Raw genomic sequence first — 20,159 nt, 5'->3', positions numbered from 1 at the left:
CTTAGCATGAAATCTCTCCACTATTGGCTCCCACATGGCAGCCGAATTTCTCTTATAGCCCAAGGGTAAACCTAGATACTCTGATGGGAAACTTCCTACCGAACAACCAATATCATTCGCCCAAGTAGCTAACGCCCCATCCTTAACATTGATACCATAAATTCTGCTCTTAACTTAACATTCCTCAAATCACGAATAGAGCCTTTACTGAAAATTATCAATTCAGCTTTATATCAATTTAATCTTTGTTTCTTGTTTCTGCCACTGCTACTTCCATAATGCATAAAAATGAACCAAAAGATGCCACCATATAACAGTATCAGATTAACCAAGTTGAGGACATTATCCAAGCATAAAATATATTATTAACTTCCATCTCTGGCCAGTAGAGATATAGAAGTTAGCAACTCCAACAGAGGTATCGAATCCATGGAGACAACCTTAGCCAAAACCAGGCTTCGGTGCATCATCAGGGAACCAAGTCAGGCTGAACAGTCAGCCAAACATTGTTTTGCACACAATTTTGCCAGTTCATTTGTGCTTGACTCTCTTTGTGACATCTTTTTTAGTTATTTAAACCTGTCGGTTTCTTAGAGTGCATACCCAGTAATTGGAATGACAAACTGCTTCAGTGATTGCTCACTAGTCACTTCTATAAGCTCCCCAAGACCTAGGGCTGCCTGCTCTCTCAGTTCAGCTGATCCACTAATCAGACCCTGATACAATCAGGAATAAATTATTAATTCCCTATAGACCGATCAGAGGAAAACAGGTATCAAGTAACAGGCCGAAACAAAGAATATATTTAATTGATTCAAAAAGAAAGGTCCACAGAAGACAGTTTAATTAATTGTATTCACTCTTGAAACAAATGTGAACTCAAAAAGGAAAGAACACTCAAGCTAGCAACTGCCTTGCAATCTAAGAATCATTCCAACTTTCAATGATTTCAACATGCAGAAAGAACATTACAAGTAAGATGCTGAAGACAAATTGTAAAGTGATTGCAGGATAGAGAACACTACACATTTTCCATATCCATTAGTGGCATTTATGATGGCAATTGTCATAGAAATTATTTTCTCAATACTTCTTTCATCCATTCATAACATACGTGAATGAAGAAAGAAATGAGCTTGAAAACTCCAGCCATAGAGATGATCAAGCAGAAATACCAGCACTAATTTACATCGCTTATTTGAGGACAATTCAACATTTTCAGGGGTCAACATGAGGTTATGACAACACACATTGCAGAGAAGAAAAGAAGGAATACCTGAAGAAATATTGGAAGCAGTGGTTGAAGCGCTTTTGGAAGAGAGAATCCAGGAATGACAATGGGGCCTCCCTGTAAGTGGATTAAACAAAAGAAAGAGACGTTCAGATTTCTTAGTTTTCCACACAACATTCACATCTTATAAACAGCATCCATGTGACAAACATCAAGAACTCACCTTCTTTCTTCTGCGCTCCTTATCTCTTGCAGTAGATACAGCATCACGTACCAACTTTATATATGAAGGAAGCATCTCTTTTGTAACTGAGTTGACAACCATTGATAAAGCTTCCCATGCAACCTGTCAAACAAAACATGAGATGCAAGGTAGTAGGTGTGGCTATAAATGAACAACAAACAACAAGGAATAGCTCATAACATACATCAACAGTGGCTGAATCTGTATCACTAAGCAAAATAATTAAGGTAGATATCATGTTTGGAGCTTCATCAACTAGATAAAGTTTGCTGTTTTTGAAGAAGTATCCAATCAAATATGATGAGCTTCTCCTAATTGATGCCTGAAACCACCAAAAGCACTAGCGTCTGTCAGTCGATCAAGTAAGATGAAATTTCTAATTGATACTTGAACCGAAAGCAATCGCATCTGTGTGTCAATCATAGATAGAGAGCCTCAGAGACTAACCTCACTATCACCAACTCCTTTAAGAAGCTCTGATATCAATGATTCAATGCCCTCCTCATCAATGACCAAGACCGCTGTTTCTGCAGCTTCCTTAGCCAGAGGTTGAACTTCCTGAAAAAACCACAAAGAGCAGGCAGTAGATGTCACCGAGTTAAGAACTTTTATGTTCTTCATAACAATTAAATGTGAATAAAAAAATCAGATCACATTTGAAATTCACAATGAGAACTACAAAGGAGATGTATTAGGAATAATGTGTACCGCGTCATTACCACCCATTGCAGAAAGTAAAGCAGGCAGGATGGTACCAAGGTGATTGTTAAGGCCAGGGCCAGCAACCTCTGCCAAAGCTCCAAGAGCATGAGCATTGAAGGCACTGTACCAAATTGCAAATTAGTAATCAAGCAGAGTGATTGAAGCATTTTGTTTGTTTTTTTCTTTCTTATTTTTTGACAAAGAACTCCAACACAAGGGTGAGAACTTACGAAAGGGGACGATGAAGCAACTTAGGCAATATATGAGGCAAGACAGCAGTAGTTCTGACACTAAAATTGATGAGAGAAAGCAATTTAGTATTTGACAATTATATGAAAACATGCAAAACAAACAGCAAAGTATAGTATCAAGAGAGCAGGAAATAAAACCCCAAAATTTGTTTGAGACCATCTAGAGCAGTATTAGAAGTTTCATCATCCTCCAAAGCATGTAACAATGTTGGAACAATTTCATCAATTGCTTGCATACCGGCACTCTGCATCATGAGATTTTATATTTCATTCTATTCAAATACACCCATAAAAGCAAGTTCGAGTGAAACAAGAGAACAAAAAAATACCTTGTATAGAGTACTGAATGCTAAGCCTGCTGACTCACGAACCTCAGCAACACTGTTGGAATAAATTGTATGACATTCTTGTACAATTAAAGATAGAGAACAATTGCTTACAGAAACGAGATTAAAACAAACCTATCACAAAGGGCGGTACGAATGGTAGCGATAAGCTCATCCATGAAACTCAACAACTGACTCTTACCAGCACTCACCATAACTTCACTCAAGCCAATGCATACACCCTGTCAATCATGTGAATTTCAGTCACAACTCAAAAGCTACAAGTATCATAAATCAATACATTTATACGCAGGACACTTGTACACAGATGGAAATCAAAATCCATATTAACTAGACTTATCATGTTTGCTGTGTTGCACCTTTGTTGACATTACTCAATACTGAAAAGGGTAACGGATCTGTGTCAAATTTTCCACAGTTGCCAAGTCATCACCCACTAATTGAGCCAAGTCAAAGCCCCACACAAAAATTAATCTGGTCAAAATCATTTTATTACTTTTGTGGAACATTATTCACGAACGACTTGGATTTATTTGTTAAAAGCCAGGCCATTTATTTATTTATTTTTTATAAGAATTTCAGGCCTCATTAAAAAACCCCTTCTTGATTAATGGATCTTTTAAGAAAGCTCCTTAATCAGCGGAAGGAGGAAAAGAGTGCCTTAGGATTATATTAATCATAGGTAAAGTACATAGGATACAACCAGAAAGCACACTTAAACATAACCACATAAGATCGTAAACACAAAAACAACCAGACTACCCTTAAACATCAAAACTAACTCAGTCCCTAAACATCGAAAAACCACCAATAACCTACAAAGAAACCTCTAACACAAACAAAATATTTCATCCAATCCCCTGTTTAGCCAGAGAATCCGCCTCACAATTGCACCTCCTCGAGATGTGTCTTACAATGATCTCCCTGTCCAAAACAAGAGACAATTTTTTCCACCAGCGAACTAAAAAAAGGAGGAGATGAAGTTGGCTGCAGAATCCAATCCACTGCTGCTTTACAATCACTCTCTAATATTAATCTTCCCATCATCGCCCACTCCGACGAGAGAAAGAAATCAATGCCTTTCTCCATGGCTTCAGCTCAGCCAATGGAGGGGGACCTGGACCAACAGCACTCGAAAAAGACCCTAGTACTTTGCTGTTCGAGTCTCTTAAAATGCCCACAATTCTCCCCAACAGCCCATCCCCACTGACTGCCCCATCAACGTTAACCTTGAAAAAATGAACTGGTGGAGGACTGGTGTCACAGAAGATGTTTCTCGTACTGGTATGATACAAATGAATGTGCCTAATACCTTTGGAGTAATGTTGTTCTCACTGCTAGATTTCTCGTTAATTGGATGTCATCTTCTACTCTTAGTGTGACGTTTCTCTTTGATCTTTTTACAAACTCTCCACTCTTCTCGAATTTTTGGGAGTGTTTGCTTTATTCATCTATTTGAAACCGGTATGGATAAGTTATCTCCTTGAGCTGTCCATTGTATTTTCGTAGGATATTCTTGAACTCAAATAAGGATAGAAATGTTATGATCCAGTGTCGAAAACAAATTTTGTTTCAATTGATGTGACCCTTTTTGAGTCTAATTTGTTTTTCAGAACTCTAAATCAAAGAGCCAATTTCAACCCTATCACAACAACTCTGTCTCCCGTCATACCTTTACAAGTTTACAAAAGAAGAAATAAGATGAAAATTCCTCACGTCTCACAATCGTTTCCTTAAATGCATTCTATTGATGATCTTCCAATAGCTCTTAGAAAAGGTAAACGTTCATAAACCCAACATTCTATTGGTTTTGGTTTTAGAAGCCTAGCCTTATCCTTGTTATCCATATTTACTCCTACGAATTTTACAAAGGTTGTTCAAGATTCTAATGGGAAATATGCCATGTATAAGGAGATGTCAACTGTTCTCAGCAGCACAAGATTGCACATGGAAAATTTACCTAAAGGAGTTCACTTGTTGCATGTCGTTGGGTCTTTACGATCAAATACACCATAATGGCTTGCTCAACATAAAGCTCGACTAGTTGTCAAAGGATACATAGAGGCTCTAGGCATTGACATCTTTGAAACTTTTCCACATGTTGCTAGTGAAATTCTATTTGTGTGCTCATCTAAGTTGCAGTCAATCGTGATTGGCCATTATATCAACTAGATGTTAAGAAAGTGTTTCTTTGGGACTTGAATTTGTACGTTTATATCAATCAACCACCTGGCTTCGTTGCTCAAGGAGAGACTCATCTAGTATGTGAGCACAACAAGGCTATTAATCAATTAAAGCAAAGTACTTTCGTGGTATTAAAGTTTCCCAAGTTAAAGAAGTAAGCCATATCTACTACAAGAAGATGGTTTACTTGAAGCAAAACCATTGGATACACTGATGGAACCTAATCATGACTTGTTGAAGGAGGAGGATGACTTTGAAGACTAGACAATACAAAAGGCTTGTTAGGAAGCTTATTTACTTAACAATTACTAGACCAGACATTATGCATGTCGTTAGTTTGATTAGTCAATTTATGGACAAGCTTATTTTTTTTTATAGGAATAGAAGGCCTCATTAAAAACCTCCCTCATAGTTGCCTCTTGTAAAGAGACAAATAGCGGAAGGAGGAAAAGAGTGCCTTAATATATTAATAACCCATAATTACATAAGATTACCAACCATTACATAAAATTACCTAACATAGAAACAGTTTTTTTTGATAGGAATAGAAGGCCTCATTAAAAACCTCCCTCATAGTTGTCTCTATTAAGGAGACAAGTAGCGGAAGGAGGAAAAGAGTGCCTTAGTATATTAATAACCAACAATTACATAAGAACCAAACATTACAAATAATTGCCAAATCAAAAAAACAACCAAAGAAACCAAGGCACAGCTACTAACAATATCCTCCACAGTCACTAACCAATTCCTGACTTAGCTAGACAATCAACTTCCACATTCATACCTCTGCTGATATGCTTAATAATAACATTATAAAGCACCACTGACTTCTGAATTTCTGAAATAAAATCAACAAGGTGAACCGGGCAAAGATCCGGGCTGTTGATCCACTTAACTGCAAGAAGCGAGTCACTCTCTAAAATAAGATTTCCTTTGTCCCTCCAAACTGAATCAAAAAACACATCTACCCCGGTTTTGATTGCATAAATCTCTGCAAGAATAGGAGAACAAGGTCCTAAGGCTGTAGAGAAGGAAACCAATTTGTTATTACCAGCATCTTTAAGAACACCAATACCACTCTTTTTCCAGTCAAAGTTGACAGCCCCATCAACATTCATCTTAAAGTAACCGGAAGGAGGGGGACACCATTTTAATCTTGACAGTCGAAAGTTAGAAGGGGATTTATTCATATCCGCCAAAGTAAGATCACCCACAAGGCTATCCATATGAATAGACAAATCCTTATTTTTTGCTAAAAACCATGATGCCACCCTATACCTCACCAAAAAAAACAGATTTTCTTTGTCCATCTTGCCTTTCTCAAATACAATCTGGTTCCGGCACAGCCAAACAGACCACAAAACAACTCCTGGAATAAATCTCCAAATACCCGAGTAAGGTCTAAGTTGCAACCATGAAAGCAGGAAGCCTTTCGGATTATTAGGGAGAACTGAAAAAACTCTCCACAGACGGAGTAGTTTTGCCCAAATCTGCCAAACCTGGACGCATGAAAAAAATAAGTGACTGACTGATTCCGATTCCTCACCACAGAACACACAAAGCGGGTTATCTATATCTTTAACTCCTCTTCTCAATAAAGCAGCTTTGACAGCCAACTTCTGATGAATAACTTGCCATAGGAAAATCTCTACCTTTGGTGGAACTAATCCCTTCCACACAATCTCAAACCAAGAATTGTCAGATTCTGCTAAACTTGAAAATAGTCTTGAGCACGAATTAACCGAGAACTCACCATCCCCACTACCTTTCCACGCAACACGGTCTTCACCCTGCAGTAGAGGGCGAAAATTATCCAGCAAAACCATCAGTTCCATCCAATGTTCAAACTCACTATCCAATAAATTCCTCCTAAGTTGAAAATCCCATACCCACTCCCCATTCAATATACACCCAAATTCAGCCACAACACCTTCCTTATTAACAGACAGAGCAAAGATCCTAGGAAACAAAGTCTTCAAAGACACATTAGAAATCCAAGAATCATGCCAAAATCTGATACTCTCCTTTACCCACCTGAAGCACGAGATTATTTCGAAGGCATAAACCAAAAGAGTCATTAGACCAATAGTTATTTAAAACACCTTTCCAAATCCAAGACACATTAGAGGGCAGTTTATCATCTAACACAATAGAGCTCGATCCCGCATTATACTTGGAACAAATCAAAGTCTTCCACCAAGAGTCCTTCTCTGTACCAAATTTCCAAACCCACTTGCCCAATAAAGCTCTATTCCGTAACTTTAGATCCGAAATTCCCAATCCCCCCAACTCTTTATTTTTACAGACAGTATTCCAGTTAACCCAATGGAGCCTTTTCTTCACAGCCGATGAACCCCACAAGAAGTTGGCCATAATAGATTCCAATTTCTTCCTCACAACCATTGGCATTTTGAAAAGTGACATATAGTAATTAGGGAGAGCATTCAAGACTGATTTTATCAAGACTGTCCTTCCTGCTATTGATAAAGAAGACAGTTTCCAGCCTGTCAATTTCTGGTAGAACTTATTAACAATCGGATCCCATAGTTGAATAGAATTCCTCTTAGCACCCAAAGGTAACCCCAAGTATTCTGCCGGAAAAGAACCTCTTAAACAACCAATAGAATCTGCCCATTCCCCAACAATGTTATCTTGTAAATTGAGACCAAAAATTATGCTTTTCAACAAATTCAGCTGCAGCCCTGTACACATCTCAAAAACAACCAAAACCCTCTTCAAATTTGCCAATTGACCCTTAGAAGCTTTACAAAAAATAATCAAGTCATCCGCAAATTGTAAATGGGACAGCATCGACGAAGAATTATCAGAACCTAAATTAAAGCCCTCAAACAGCCCCAATGCTACTGCTTTAGACAATAGTAAATTCAGAAATTCACCCACTATATTAAACAGAAGCGGGGATAGAGAACACCCTTGTCTCAGTCCCCTAGATATTTTAAAACTTGCAGTTGGGGAGCCATTGACAAGAATTGAAATAGAAGTTGAACTTAAGCAATTATGGATCCACGACCTCCATCTTCTGCTAAACCCCATACACTCCATAACTTTGATTAAAAAATTCCAATCAACAGTGTCATAAGCCCTCTTGAAATCCACTTTGAAGACGACCTTCCCTTCCTTTCCTCCTCCAAAAATCGATTGCTTCATTAGCAATTAAGGGGCAGTCACAAATCTGCCTTCCCGGGATGAAAGCAAATTGAGATTGACCAATTAACCCTCCTATGCACAGCCTTAACCTTGACAAAACTTTAGACAAGATTTTGTAAAGTCCCCCTACCAAACTAATTGGTCTGTAATCCTCAATGCATACTGGAATCTGCTTCTTCGGAATTAGAGTGATAAAGGAATGATTGACACCTTTCCCAAACTTCTTCCCTTTGTATAAATCTTCAAAAAGCTTAAGAATGTCTCCTTTCAAAACCGGCCAAAATTTCTTGAAAAATCCCATATTCAATCCGTCAGGACCCGGAGCTTTATTACTATCCGACGAATGTATTACCTCCCAAACTTCCTCCTCCGAAAAATTCATATCTAATTGAGCAACTTGACTCTCCGAAAGTTTAGAAAAATTCAAATCCATCTTCACAACTCCAACCGTCGGAATGGCATTGTAAGCATTCTTGAAAAAATCAAAAATAGCAGCTTTTCTCCTTATCGGATCCTCAATCAAATTCCCACTCACATCCAAAGAATTAAGAGCATTCACCCTCCCTCTATTTGTAGCACATTGATGAAAATACCTTGAATTTCTATCTCCATCCATAATCCACTGCGCCCTTGATTTTTGAAACCAAACTAATTCTTCTTTTTTATACAATGACCATAATTCACTTTTTTCTTTTGCAACATCCACCATAGAAACGGAAGGAATCCTTTGTTGTAATTGAGCTTCTTGATTCGAAATTAGTCTCTTTGCTTTCAATCAAACTTTGTAATTGCAATCTGCTTCCATTAGACCAATTCATGATTTCTGTCTTAGAAACTCTAAGTAACTCCTCAATGTTCAGCCTCTTCCTACTCTTAGCTTCTGAAATTTTCTTTTCCACAGCTTTCTTAAAACCCTCCTCCTCCATAATGTAATTGAACAGTTTGAAGGGTTTCGGACCCCAATTAATCTTATTGGAATCCAATGCCACAGCATTATGATCTGAAATTGACTTAGGTAATAGCATCTGAACAACATCCGGGAATAAGCCTAAGAAATCTGCAGAAACTAAGAACCTATCCAACCTCACAAATGTAGGATCTTCCCTGTTACTACCCCAAGTGAAACTTCCTCCCACCAAAGGCAGATCCATTAAACTTGTATGGAATAGAAACTCCCTGAACCATCCCATTGAATTTTCATTCAGAGATTTCCCCATCTTTTCTTCCTGTGACAAGTGAGCATTAAAATCTCCAGCAACACATAAAGGACACCCCAATGAAGAAATAAAACTGGATAATTCCTCAAAAAACGCTTCTTTATCAGCTTCGACAGAGGGCCCGTAAACATTAATAAAACAACACACCTCTTGGTTATCCTTTACTATACCCTTCAAAGCTATAAACCTTTGTGAAATTTTCACTAGCTGAGGTAAAAACCAATCCTCATCCGAAAGAGTAACCAATCCTCCTGATGCACCCACGGCCGGAGAATCCACCAACCCACCTAGAATTTTACCCCCCAACTTCCTCCTCAAGCCTACACGAACCACCTCCAATTTCGTTTCTTGCAAAAAAAGAAACGACGGTTTCTTATTAACAACCACCTTCCTCATTGCCCTAGCCTTTTCCTTCCTACCTAATCCTCTAATATTCCAAGTGACACAAGAAACACAAACCATAAAAATAAAATTAAAAGCCTTCAACCAATAATAAGGGTTAATACCCACCCTTCTCCCCCCTAACCGAATTAGACTCCGAAAACTTCTCAGCAAAAGCTTTCTTACCCCCCTCAAAATTAACACCTAACATTTGGCTAACCTGCCAAGTTACTTCCATTTCATCATTATCAATCGAAAAATCAACTCCTGCAAAACCCTTATCCGATTCAACTCTTTTAATCTTCTTATTAGATCTGCTGTAAACTCTGTCACAGAAAATGGTAGCTACCTTAGGGGGTCGAACTCGATTTGTTGGAGGGGAAGAGGAACACCTCCTTGTAAGAACTTTACTAACTTGAAACCCATTTGTTTCAACCTGGACAACAGGAAAATCAAGCTCTGAATCCTTCAAATCTGTCTGCTGAGTACCTCCACATTCCCCTCTAGCATTAACTAATTCATCTGGTTTGTAACCACCTCTATTTGAACTTGGACTACCCTAAATAGGCCCAAAAACTTCTACCCTACCCACAGAACCAATGAGCCGGTTAACTTGGTCAACATTGTCAAGCCCCAAAGAGACCTCACCCCTGTTAACCACCCACTCTCTCTCATCTGTACCAGCCCCCAACTTTTCCTACTGATCCTGATCATCATCAAAAACTGTCTCCTCTGCACAAACATCATCTGCCACTACATTTTGAAAAACCCCTTTTCCCTCCAACCTCCCCTCGAAAAATGTGCGCTCCCCTTGAGATGAGTCCAATGCCCATGCTTGTACACTGTTATGGTTGTCTGCCAACGCCTGCTCACTCAACCTCCCTTCCTGCTCATCGATGTCAACACCAAGGCTCTCTTCCGGCGAGTTCACCCCATTGTTTACTGTTCCGTCATCTTCAACCATATCCTCTAGCTCCGGAAAAAAATCTTCACTTCCTTCCACCCTAATCTTGAACAAGAACGATCTCCCATACGCATTAATATTGATATGGGAAGGAATATCAAAAGGACTTTCAACCCTCAACAACATATGGGCTACTCTACAATCCACTCTCTTAGCAGTTTGTTCTTGTATCTTAACTAGTTTGCCCCATTTCGATCCCAAGCTAGTGAAAAAAGGAACTGACCAACAATTTAGAGGAACACCAATCATAGAAATTTGACAGTAAGGTAATGGAATTCCTTTATCTTCCATAACTTGCTCCAACCTATCGAACCAAAAGGACAAGGCCTCCCACTTGTTTTCCATCGTTGTGACTTTCTCCTCGACAGTCTGGAAAACTACCAGACAGGCGTTTTTTGCATATCCCCATTTAAGCACTTTGACATTGATTCCCTCAGAACCTAACTCCCTCTGCACAAACTCAACTTCAAATATTGGCTTACAAATACCAGTTAAAGACGTTCTAAGCCATGACCTATCTTCCATTGGAATAAAAATTTCTCTCTGCTTCTTCCCTTCTCCCTTATTTCCAAAACTCCCCACTTTCTGGCCCTCAACTTCTTTTGTTCCGACAACCGAATCCTTAAAGGACCTTCCATCATAAAACTTATTCAACAACTCGTTCTTCTCTGCAACTTTCTTCCGCAACTCATCTGCACAAGCAGCTGAAGAACTCCCCACATTAGTACGCTTAAAGCTCACCGAAGTACTTTTCTTCTGATACTTAGCGATCGACACCATGATTTTCCTCCCATCGAACGATACGTTATTCATCTTTTCAACAACAAGATGCAGATCATCTTTGCTAGCAAAATGCACAAAAGCAAGCGTATTTTCCTTATAATAATGTCTCCTATTGACGAATGGAATAAACACCTTTATCACCTTGCCGCAATGACTAAAACGCTCCCATAATGCACTTCTATGCACACGCCTACTAAGATTATCCACGAAAGCAACCCACGAAACTCCTCCAGACAAAGAACTACCTCTAGCCGGACGGACACTTCCCTTCGAACTCTCCCTCACTCTCTCTCTACCTTTCTCACTCATCTTTTTATTTATTTTCTGGTTAAGACTTCCTCAGTATTACCTAACATAGAAACATAACCAAAATAAAACACCATAACCACTATTCAAAACAACAAACTCCTCACTCTCTAACCAATCATGTGAAATTAGTTCATTGTTATGATGCTAGCTACACTAGTGACAAGAGTGATTGAAAATCTACATTAGGTTACTGTACATTGGTGGGAATCTAATAACGTGAAAGTGTAAGAAACAAACAACTGTATCAAGATCTAATGTTGAGGCAGAATATTGTGTCATGAATCAAACGTGTTGTGGTTGAAAGCTTTCCTCAAAGATTTGAACAGATAAAACACATTGAATGTCATTTTGTGAAAAATAAAATTACTAATAAGAAGATTTGCACTCCTTTTACACCGTCAAGAGTTCAAATTGTTGATTTATTCACTAAAGCACTTAAGAAGGAAGACTTTCATAGATTGAGTGACAAGCTTTGTGTGAGAAGACATCTATGCTCCAACTTGAAAAGGAGTGTTAGTTGACTTAACATTTCTTTTTTTTTTTATAGGAATAGAAGGCCTCATTAAAAACCTCCCTCATAGTTGTCTCTTTAAAGGAGACAAGTAGCGGAAGGAGGAAAAGAGTGCCTTAGTAGATTAATAACCAACAATTACATAAGATTACCAAACATTACAAAAGATTGCCTAAACAAAGAAACATAACCAAAATAAAATGCCAAAAGCACAGCTCCTAAAAACAACGTCCACACTCACTAACCAATTCCTGACTTAGCTAGACCATCAGCTTCCTCATTAATACATCTGCTAATATGCCTAATAACAACATTATAAAGCCCAACTGACTTCTGAATTTCTGTAATAAAATCAACAAGGTGAACCGGGCAGAGATCCGGGCTGTTGATCCATTTCACTGCCAGAAACGAGTCACTTTCTAAAATCATATTTCCTTTGTCCCTCCAAACTGAATCAAAAAACATATCTAACCCCACTTTGATCGCATAAATCTCAACTAGAATAGGAGAACAAGGTCCTAAAGCTGTAGAGAATGAAACCAGCTTGTTATTACCAGCATCTTTAAGAACTCCACCAATACCACTCCTTTTCCAGTCAAAATTGACTGCCCCATCAACATTCATCTTAAAGTACCCGGAAGGAGGAGGGCACCATTTTAATCTTGACAGTCGAAAATTAGAGGGGGATTTATGCTTATCCGCCAAAGTAAGATCTCCCACAAGGCTGTCCAAATGAATAGACAAATCCTTATTTTTTGCTAAAAACCATGATGCCACCCTATACCTCACCAAAAAGAACAAATTATCTTTGTCCATCTTGCCATTCTCAAAAACAATCTGATTCCGGCACAGCCAAACAGACCACAAAACTGCTCCTGGAATAAATCTCCAAATATCCGAGTAGGGTCTAAGATGCAACCATGAAAGCAAGAAGCCTTTCGGATTATTAGGAAAGACTGAAATAACTTTCGGTGTATATAGGTCTCTAAAGCAAAATATTGAAATAAAAGAGATACTTTTTTGTATTGTTTTGCCGATTTACAGAAGATAATGATTTTCATAACAAGATGCATGTGGATGAGAAAAATTATGCAATGTTAAATTCGACCTATGATGAAAATATTGAGGAAATTTAATAAGTCAACGCATATCTTATTAAAGGAGACTTTGGTTTTTCATAGAGGAATGCAACCACATCCTCAAAAAAAAGGGAAGGAAAAAGGGCAAGTTGAAAATCTTCATGATATTTCAAAGGATACAACATTTGATGATGGTTGTGAACCTGTGGTATGAAAACAAAAAGCAGATTCAATTCTACAACTGAATACGATTTTGCCGAGAGAAAAATCATTGTTGAACCCAAGAAAAAGCAAGAGGTAAATAAAAGAGCAAAAAGAGGTGAGATACATAAAGCGGAAAAAACACAAAAGCGACGCTTCATCAAAAAGCTGCACCACCTCCTGAGCTTTCTATAGTTCACCTCGCCTTCATCTTTTGAGGCGATTTTTTTTGGGAGTCCATGCGCGCCTTGTGCTTTAGGAGCGCCTAGGCGCGCCTTGTGCTTTAGGAGCGCCTAGGCGCGCCTTTTAAAACCAAGTCTCAATCTAACCCTATCTTTCATAACATCATACCTTCAATAGAAATTTATTAGCAACTAGAACAGACCAAGCTTATCAGAACACTCAAGACCTAGACAATATCATACAGTTCTTACGAAATCGTTACAAATATCAAACCAGTCTTTGTAGACAACAATATCTTTCAAAGGAATCCCCACAGAAAAAAGATGCACACAATGATGCTAACAAGCATAGAACAAAAAAAAAACTATTATAACAATGTAATACACCAATATTCAAACGTTAATGATTTTATTGAAAATATGAACTACAGTATTCTCATAGATTCAAAATAATTACTCATAACTCATCCTATATAAATCAGCATAGCTTTATGTTGTTAGACCAAAGGATGACACAGTCAACAGTACAAGGAATATGAGGTGAAATATAGTATCAAGAGAAGAGGAAAGATTTACTTGTCGTCTACCAGCATCCGGGTCCTTTAATCCCTGAGATAGAATTGGAATGATCAGAGGGAGTACTCTCTCCCCAAGCTTTCTTACAAGTTCTCCCAGTGCCCTTCCAGCAGCCTATATAATCGATAGATATTTGTAAGTTGTGAACCCTAACGTTATCAATAAGAATGGAGAACAGCTCAAAGCCAAACCTGTCGCCTTTCAGAGGATGCCGATGCAAGAGACGTAATTAGAGTATTCATTAAAACAGGCATTATTTCCTTGAGTGTCTTTGGAGTATTTGCCACAATAGTCTTCCATACATGTAATGCAGCCTGAAAATGGAGAATGAAACTTCTTAAGTTTATTTACAATAAACATTAATCAAAATGGTCACAACATTAGTTCATTTAATTAATTTGACATAACTTACTAAAACATGGAGAAAATTACCTGGCGTACAGTAATGCTGACATCAGTTCGAACCATATATAATGCAGCGAGAACTTCATTTCGCTTATCCCTTCCTAGAACCTCAATAGTAGCACGTCCATGTGCTTCAGTACTAGCACCTTCATCATCACTACCACCCTCAAGTAAAGCTTTCCCAGAAGTTCCAGCAACCTGGATAGAAACCAGAGCATGAAAATCAAATCACTGAGCTCCTAGGCAGAAAGAAAGAGTCGCTTGGATTGGATCTCAAAAGGACCAAGAAGATCAAAATTTCTGATTTGCCAAGAAATTGCATGAAATACAAACCTTAAACAGGAGATCTCCTAAAAGCTCCACAGAGCTTTGTCTAATTCGCCAGTTATCATTAAAGATGCCATCTTCTACAGCTGGAAGAAGAAGTGGTAATGACCTGAAGTAAAAGAAGAAAACAGAAAAGATTATCATTATGTCACTACCGGAAATGCTCAAGATTAACTAGAAAAGACAGGAAAATTCCTATTGATTTTCTAGGAAAAAAAAATTACAGCATTAATTTTAAAAAACTGAAACAGAAAGAATCCTTACGTTGTTGCATAATGCTCCACTAGGACATGCCCAGCACCTAGAGCTGCATCACGCACAGATTCATTCTCATCTGCAAGACCTACAATAAGATAAACCGCCATTAGATTTTACTAATATTCATGCCAAGAATCATTATCAAAGAAGATTCAAGTAAGAATTTGAAGCGTACAAAAAGATCACAAGTAAGAATATTTACCATCTAAGATAGCAGGCAATACCAGCTGCAAGTAGTTCTAGAATTGAACACCTAATGACCTTGGGAAATACTAAGAATTTTTTCAAAGAAATCTGTTAAGAAAATCCAACCAAACCAATTTCTTCAGGTGAAAATAATATATTAGAAGGTAGGGTGAGATTACCTTGAAAAGTGTCAAATATCCATCACGTACTGATGCCTTTTGATGCGAACAGTTCCGAATAATATCAGGAAGTACATTCTCAAAGTACTCATTACCAAGTGCAGCTAGGACCTGTAAAGAGATAAAATAACATGCTTACACAACATACAAACCTTTTTTTCCCTGATCGGTGAAAACTACAAACTATTCATGAAGAGCAAGCTAGGCACAAGCATAACACATGCAAGTAGACGAGCACAGAAGCAATTTAATAGATAATGGCAACTTCCTCTACAACAATGGATGTCTATAAATGCAGTAATATTCTTCTCCATCAAAAATCTCTAAATCCCTTAACCAAGAACAGGACAAGCCTCCAAGTAATACACTGATGAAGAATCACCCAAACATGACATGCAGGAGGAGGGAGATAAGGAAAAAACATGATATAAATATTCTTGCAACTTTGAAGGATAAGCAAGGATTTAACTCATAGCAACTTTTAGCACGGATATGTAGAAATTCATTAACTGATAAATTCTAACCTCACTCAAGCCTTGAGCAGCACCAGAGCGCTCAACATTACTATTGTCAGATTTAAGTGTATTAAACAACCAGGGGACAAGATCTGGGAAGTTTTCTTCTCCCATTCCTCTTATAAGAGATCCAATGGCTCTAGCTGCAACCGATCGAACTTCTGGAATGGGATCAACAAGTGCCTGTTCATATTTTGAACATCAAAAATTCAGGTTTGCACAGAAAATAAAAGGTACCAAATCCTAAAACTTCAGATGAAAAATGCACCTTTTTCACTTCAGGAAGGAGCAACCCAATATAAGGAATCATATCCTTAGGCTCTGTGACTAAGGAACACATATTTCCAACTATTTGGGCAGCTTTCTTTTTGGTATCTGCACTTCTCTCCCTTAACCCTCTATGTACTATTGGTACCAACAATGCAAGTGAAGGAGCATCAATTGAATTAATGAACGTTGTCTGCAAAATTCAACGAAGTTTAGGTCAAAAGAGAACACTCAAAATTGATAACTTCGGGTTCAGAATCTTACTTGGAGGAGAATATCGAGGGAATATTTTGTATAGTCATTAGGATCTGTAAGACCCAAAAGAAGTGTAGGGACAAGTGAAGCTATTTCAGGATTCTTTATTACACTCCCAACCTAAAAGAACAAGTATATTAGCACAACAATGGCAATACAAGAAGAATCTAAAGTTTAGGAAAGAGGACAAACTAAAACCTGCTGAAGTGCCGTCTGCCCTGCCGATTGAACCTTAGGGTGTGTATCTGTTAACACCTGCAGTTAACAAGCCAAGAAATAAAAAATCTAAAATCAAATTGATATGAAACCGAGGGTACAATATCAGCCACAATATGAAATAACAAAAACCAGTCAGAATCTGAAACACCTCTGTCAATTTAGGGACAATTTTTGGGAGGCACTGAGAAAGTTGTTGAGGAGCACAGTAAGCCATGGCACCAAGTAGTTGTACACTACTTTGTTTTGTTCTCCAGGCCTTATCTTCAAGACCCTATAAATGCAGAGTAAAGTATTTAGAACAACATTAACCATACCGAAAGGACATATTTTTATAAGTGGAGGCCTCGTTATAAACCCCCTTCATGATTAAAGGAACACCTATTGGTGTTCCTTTATCAGCGGAAGCAGGAAAAGAATGCCTCAAAATTCATTAATAACTGAAAATTTACATAATGTTTAAAACAGCCAAGCCCCCTTACAAAGAAAAACCCGAAACACTCGAACAAAAGATCCTAAGCTCAACAACAAAACTAACCAATACCAGCCTTAGCTAATTTATCAGCCTCTATATTAGCTGTTCTATCAACCCATCTGATAACACCCTCCAATTCTCTAAACATTACAGCAATCTCCTTCACTAGATTTAGATAAACAACAGGACATCTATCTAAATTCTTTACCCAATCCACTGCTAGTTTACATCCAGCAAATGCAACTGAAATACTCGATCCATAAGAACAGTACATAAGAGTCCCAACTAGTGTTCCAAGCCATTCACGATTACAAAGCAATGTTGACACTTGAACATATATTTCAAAAGTTTTATATTTGTGACCATAAAATAAATTAAGTCTGCAGTATAAGAAAAAGGGGGAAAGAGGAAAACAAATGCAAACGTCACCTTTAAAAGAGATGGAAGGACAAGCTTTACTCCTTGTGCACTCAGTTAAGACATCATAGCACGTGCTGCACATTCGGCACCCTCACGAACTGCAATGACTTGATCAGAAAAAGAAACCAAAAGCAATGGTAACATCTGAATAACATACCTGATCAAAATCACATGGAAGTATCACGATGAATATATTTAAAAACGAAATTGTAAAAAATGAAAAAGGCCTTAATGGTTGTTGACATACGGCTCAAACAATCTTCCCAGATATTCACAAAGGCACTCAAATGCTAGCAAAGCTCCTTCACGAGATTTTGCAGAATTTCTGCAGTAAGAAAAAAATCGGAAAAGGAACTATACGAGCCACTAAAAGTATAACCATGTTCATAACAAGTATCCACAGCTATGCTGATTTATATGGATAAAACGAGAGTGGATATGGGGGCCCTGGGGAGAGGCCGTTGGATTAAAGCAAAAAAAACAGACGGAACAGATGAGTAACAAGAGTTCAGAAGTAACTGAAATAATAGCCTCCATTATATAAAAAGGTGATTTGCAACAAGTATAATCTGGACACTAGACTGTTGCTGTTCAAGAACAATCTTCCTGCAAATGCTTCTTGGATATGGAAATCAGTAGTCAAAAATCATTTTAAAGAAGATCAGTTCGGTGCTAACTTTCGTAACATGTTTAAAGTCCGAATGGGTAATGGAGAGAGTATCCGATTTTGGTTTGACAGTTGGGCGTTAGATTCTTTAAAGTTATCTTCTCAAGATTGTTTGTTCTTTCTTTTTTTTAATAGGAATTGAAGGCCTCGTTAAAAACCCCCTTCTTCTTTTTTCTTTTTTTTTATAGGAATTGAGGCCTCATTAAAAACCCCCTGCATGATTTAAGGAACTCATATTTTTTTTATTTTTATTTTTTTGATAGGAATTGTAGGCCTCATTAAAAACCCCCTTCTTGAATAAGGAACTTATAATGAGTTCCTTCATCAGAGGAAGGAGGAAAAGAGTGCCTTAAACTTCATTAATGAAAATACATAAGATTACAACAAGAAGATAAGCCCCTTACAACAATTTGAAAATCCCAACATAAAATACCCCTAAGACACACTGGAATTAGCCAATGGCGGATTTAGCCAACCCATCAGCCTCAATATTGGCTGTCCTAGCAACCCATCTTAACCCAATCTGAGGGCAAAAAGTTCCATTCTTAACCCAATCCACTGCCAATTTGCAGTCTGATTCTAACAACAAACGACCATTAATACCTCCTTTCACTGAATCAAAGAAAATTAAGCCCTTCTGAATAGCCCTTAGCTCCATCATAATAGGTGGACCTGGACCCGTGGCCTCCTTAAAAGATCCTAGAATAAGACCTTCCTCATCTCTTAGAATACCCGCAACTCCACTGCTATTCAAATCAGAATTTGTAGCTGCATCCACATTCAATTTTACAAAGCCCTTAGGGGGGGACCAAGGAATTGTAGTAACAATCGATTTGTTGAGAGGAAAGCATGAATCCCCAAGAGAAGGGTCCCCGATTAGAGAATCCATTGAAATAACAGAATCTGCAAACTTAGCTGAGAACCAAGATGCAAGTCGTACTCTTGCTAGGAAAAATAGATTAAGATGGTCAAACTTCCCTCTATCAAAAACAATATCATTTCTTACTTTCCAAACAGTCCATATAACAACGGCAGGAATGAACTTCCAAATAGCAGACCTAGGATTTAGATCTTCCCAAGCTTGAAGAAACTTCTGCGCATTTGTATGAAAAACCACAGAAAGACTCCAATACTGCACAAATTTGTTCCAAAGTGACCACACAACTGAACACGAGAAAAATAAATGAGAAGAAGATTCAACCTCCAAATTACATAGAGGACAAGAAAGATCTGTTCTACCCGTAACCCCTCTCTTAACCAGTTCAGACCTCACTGGCAGTTTTTGAAGAACTACCTGCCACATGAATACCTCGACTCTTGGTGGCACCAGACCTTTCCACACAAATTTCTTCCAAACATAATCCTGCTTCTGAGCCAAAGAACAAGTCTTCACACATGAATTAGCTGAATAGACACCAGTTCCGTTTCCTTTCCAAATCAGACCATCGATTGCCTCTTTAGACAGACAAAAATTAGAAATGATAGCCATCAGGTTAGCCCACTGTTCAAATTCCCAATCGGCTAAGCTTCTCCTCAACTGAATATTCCAGATCCATCCCAAAGAACTGAATTCCTTAATCAGAGGAAGGAGGAAAAGAGTGCCATAAACTTTATTAATAAAGATACATAAGATTTACAATAACAAGATAAAACCCTTAC

At 38.0% G+C, this 20,159-nt stretch overlaps 1 protein-coding gene across 1 annotated transcript in view; it reads right to left on the bottom strand.

Moving 5' to 3' along the window:
• Nucleotides 1–20,159, bottom strand: part of LOC120213107 (protein ILITYHIA-like) — a 68,633-nt gene that overhangs the window by 6,614 nt on the left and 41,860 nt on the right. Inside the window, 24 exon segments of the mRNA XM_039211260.1 lie at nt 604–716; nt 1,277–1,348; nt 1,455–1,577; nt 1,660–1,797; nt 1,923–2,033; nt 2,184–2,298; nt 2,408–2,467; nt 2,567–2,673; nt 2,758–2,809; nt 2,890–2,996; nt 14,331–14,444; nt 14,522–14,644; nt 14,763–14,933; nt 15,069–15,171; nt 15,327–15,405; nt 15,523–15,592; nt 15,686–15,796; nt 16,210–16,383; nt 16,469–16,660; nt 16,732–16,842; nt 16,921–16,977; nt 17,090–17,212; nt 17,843–17,990; nt 18,081–18,158. Of these exon segments, the coding sequence (XP_039067191.1) occupies nt 604–716; nt 1,277–1,348; nt 1,455–1,577; nt 1,660–1,797; nt 1,923–2,033; nt 2,184–2,298; nt 2,408–2,467; nt 2,567–2,673; nt 2,758–2,809; nt 2,890–2,996; nt 14,331–14,444; nt 14,522–14,644; nt 14,763–14,933; nt 15,069–15,171; nt 15,327–15,405; nt 15,523–15,592; nt 15,686–15,796; nt 16,210–16,383; nt 16,469–16,660; nt 16,732–16,842; nt 16,921–16,977; nt 17,090–17,212; nt 17,843–17,990; nt 18,081–18,158 (2,652 nt within the window).

This window comes from Hibiscus syriacus, unplaced genomic scaffold (assembly GCF_006381635.1).
Source record: "Hibiscus syriacus cultivar Baekdansim isolate YM2019G1 unplaced genomic scaffold, ASM638163v2 tig00000738_pilon, whole genome shotgun sequence".
NCBI classification, from domain to species: Eukaryota; Viridiplantae; Streptophyta; class Magnoliopsida; order Malvales; family Malvaceae; genus Hibiscus; species Hibiscus syriacus.
This window is presented reverse-complemented; position numbering and strand designations above follow the sequence as displayed.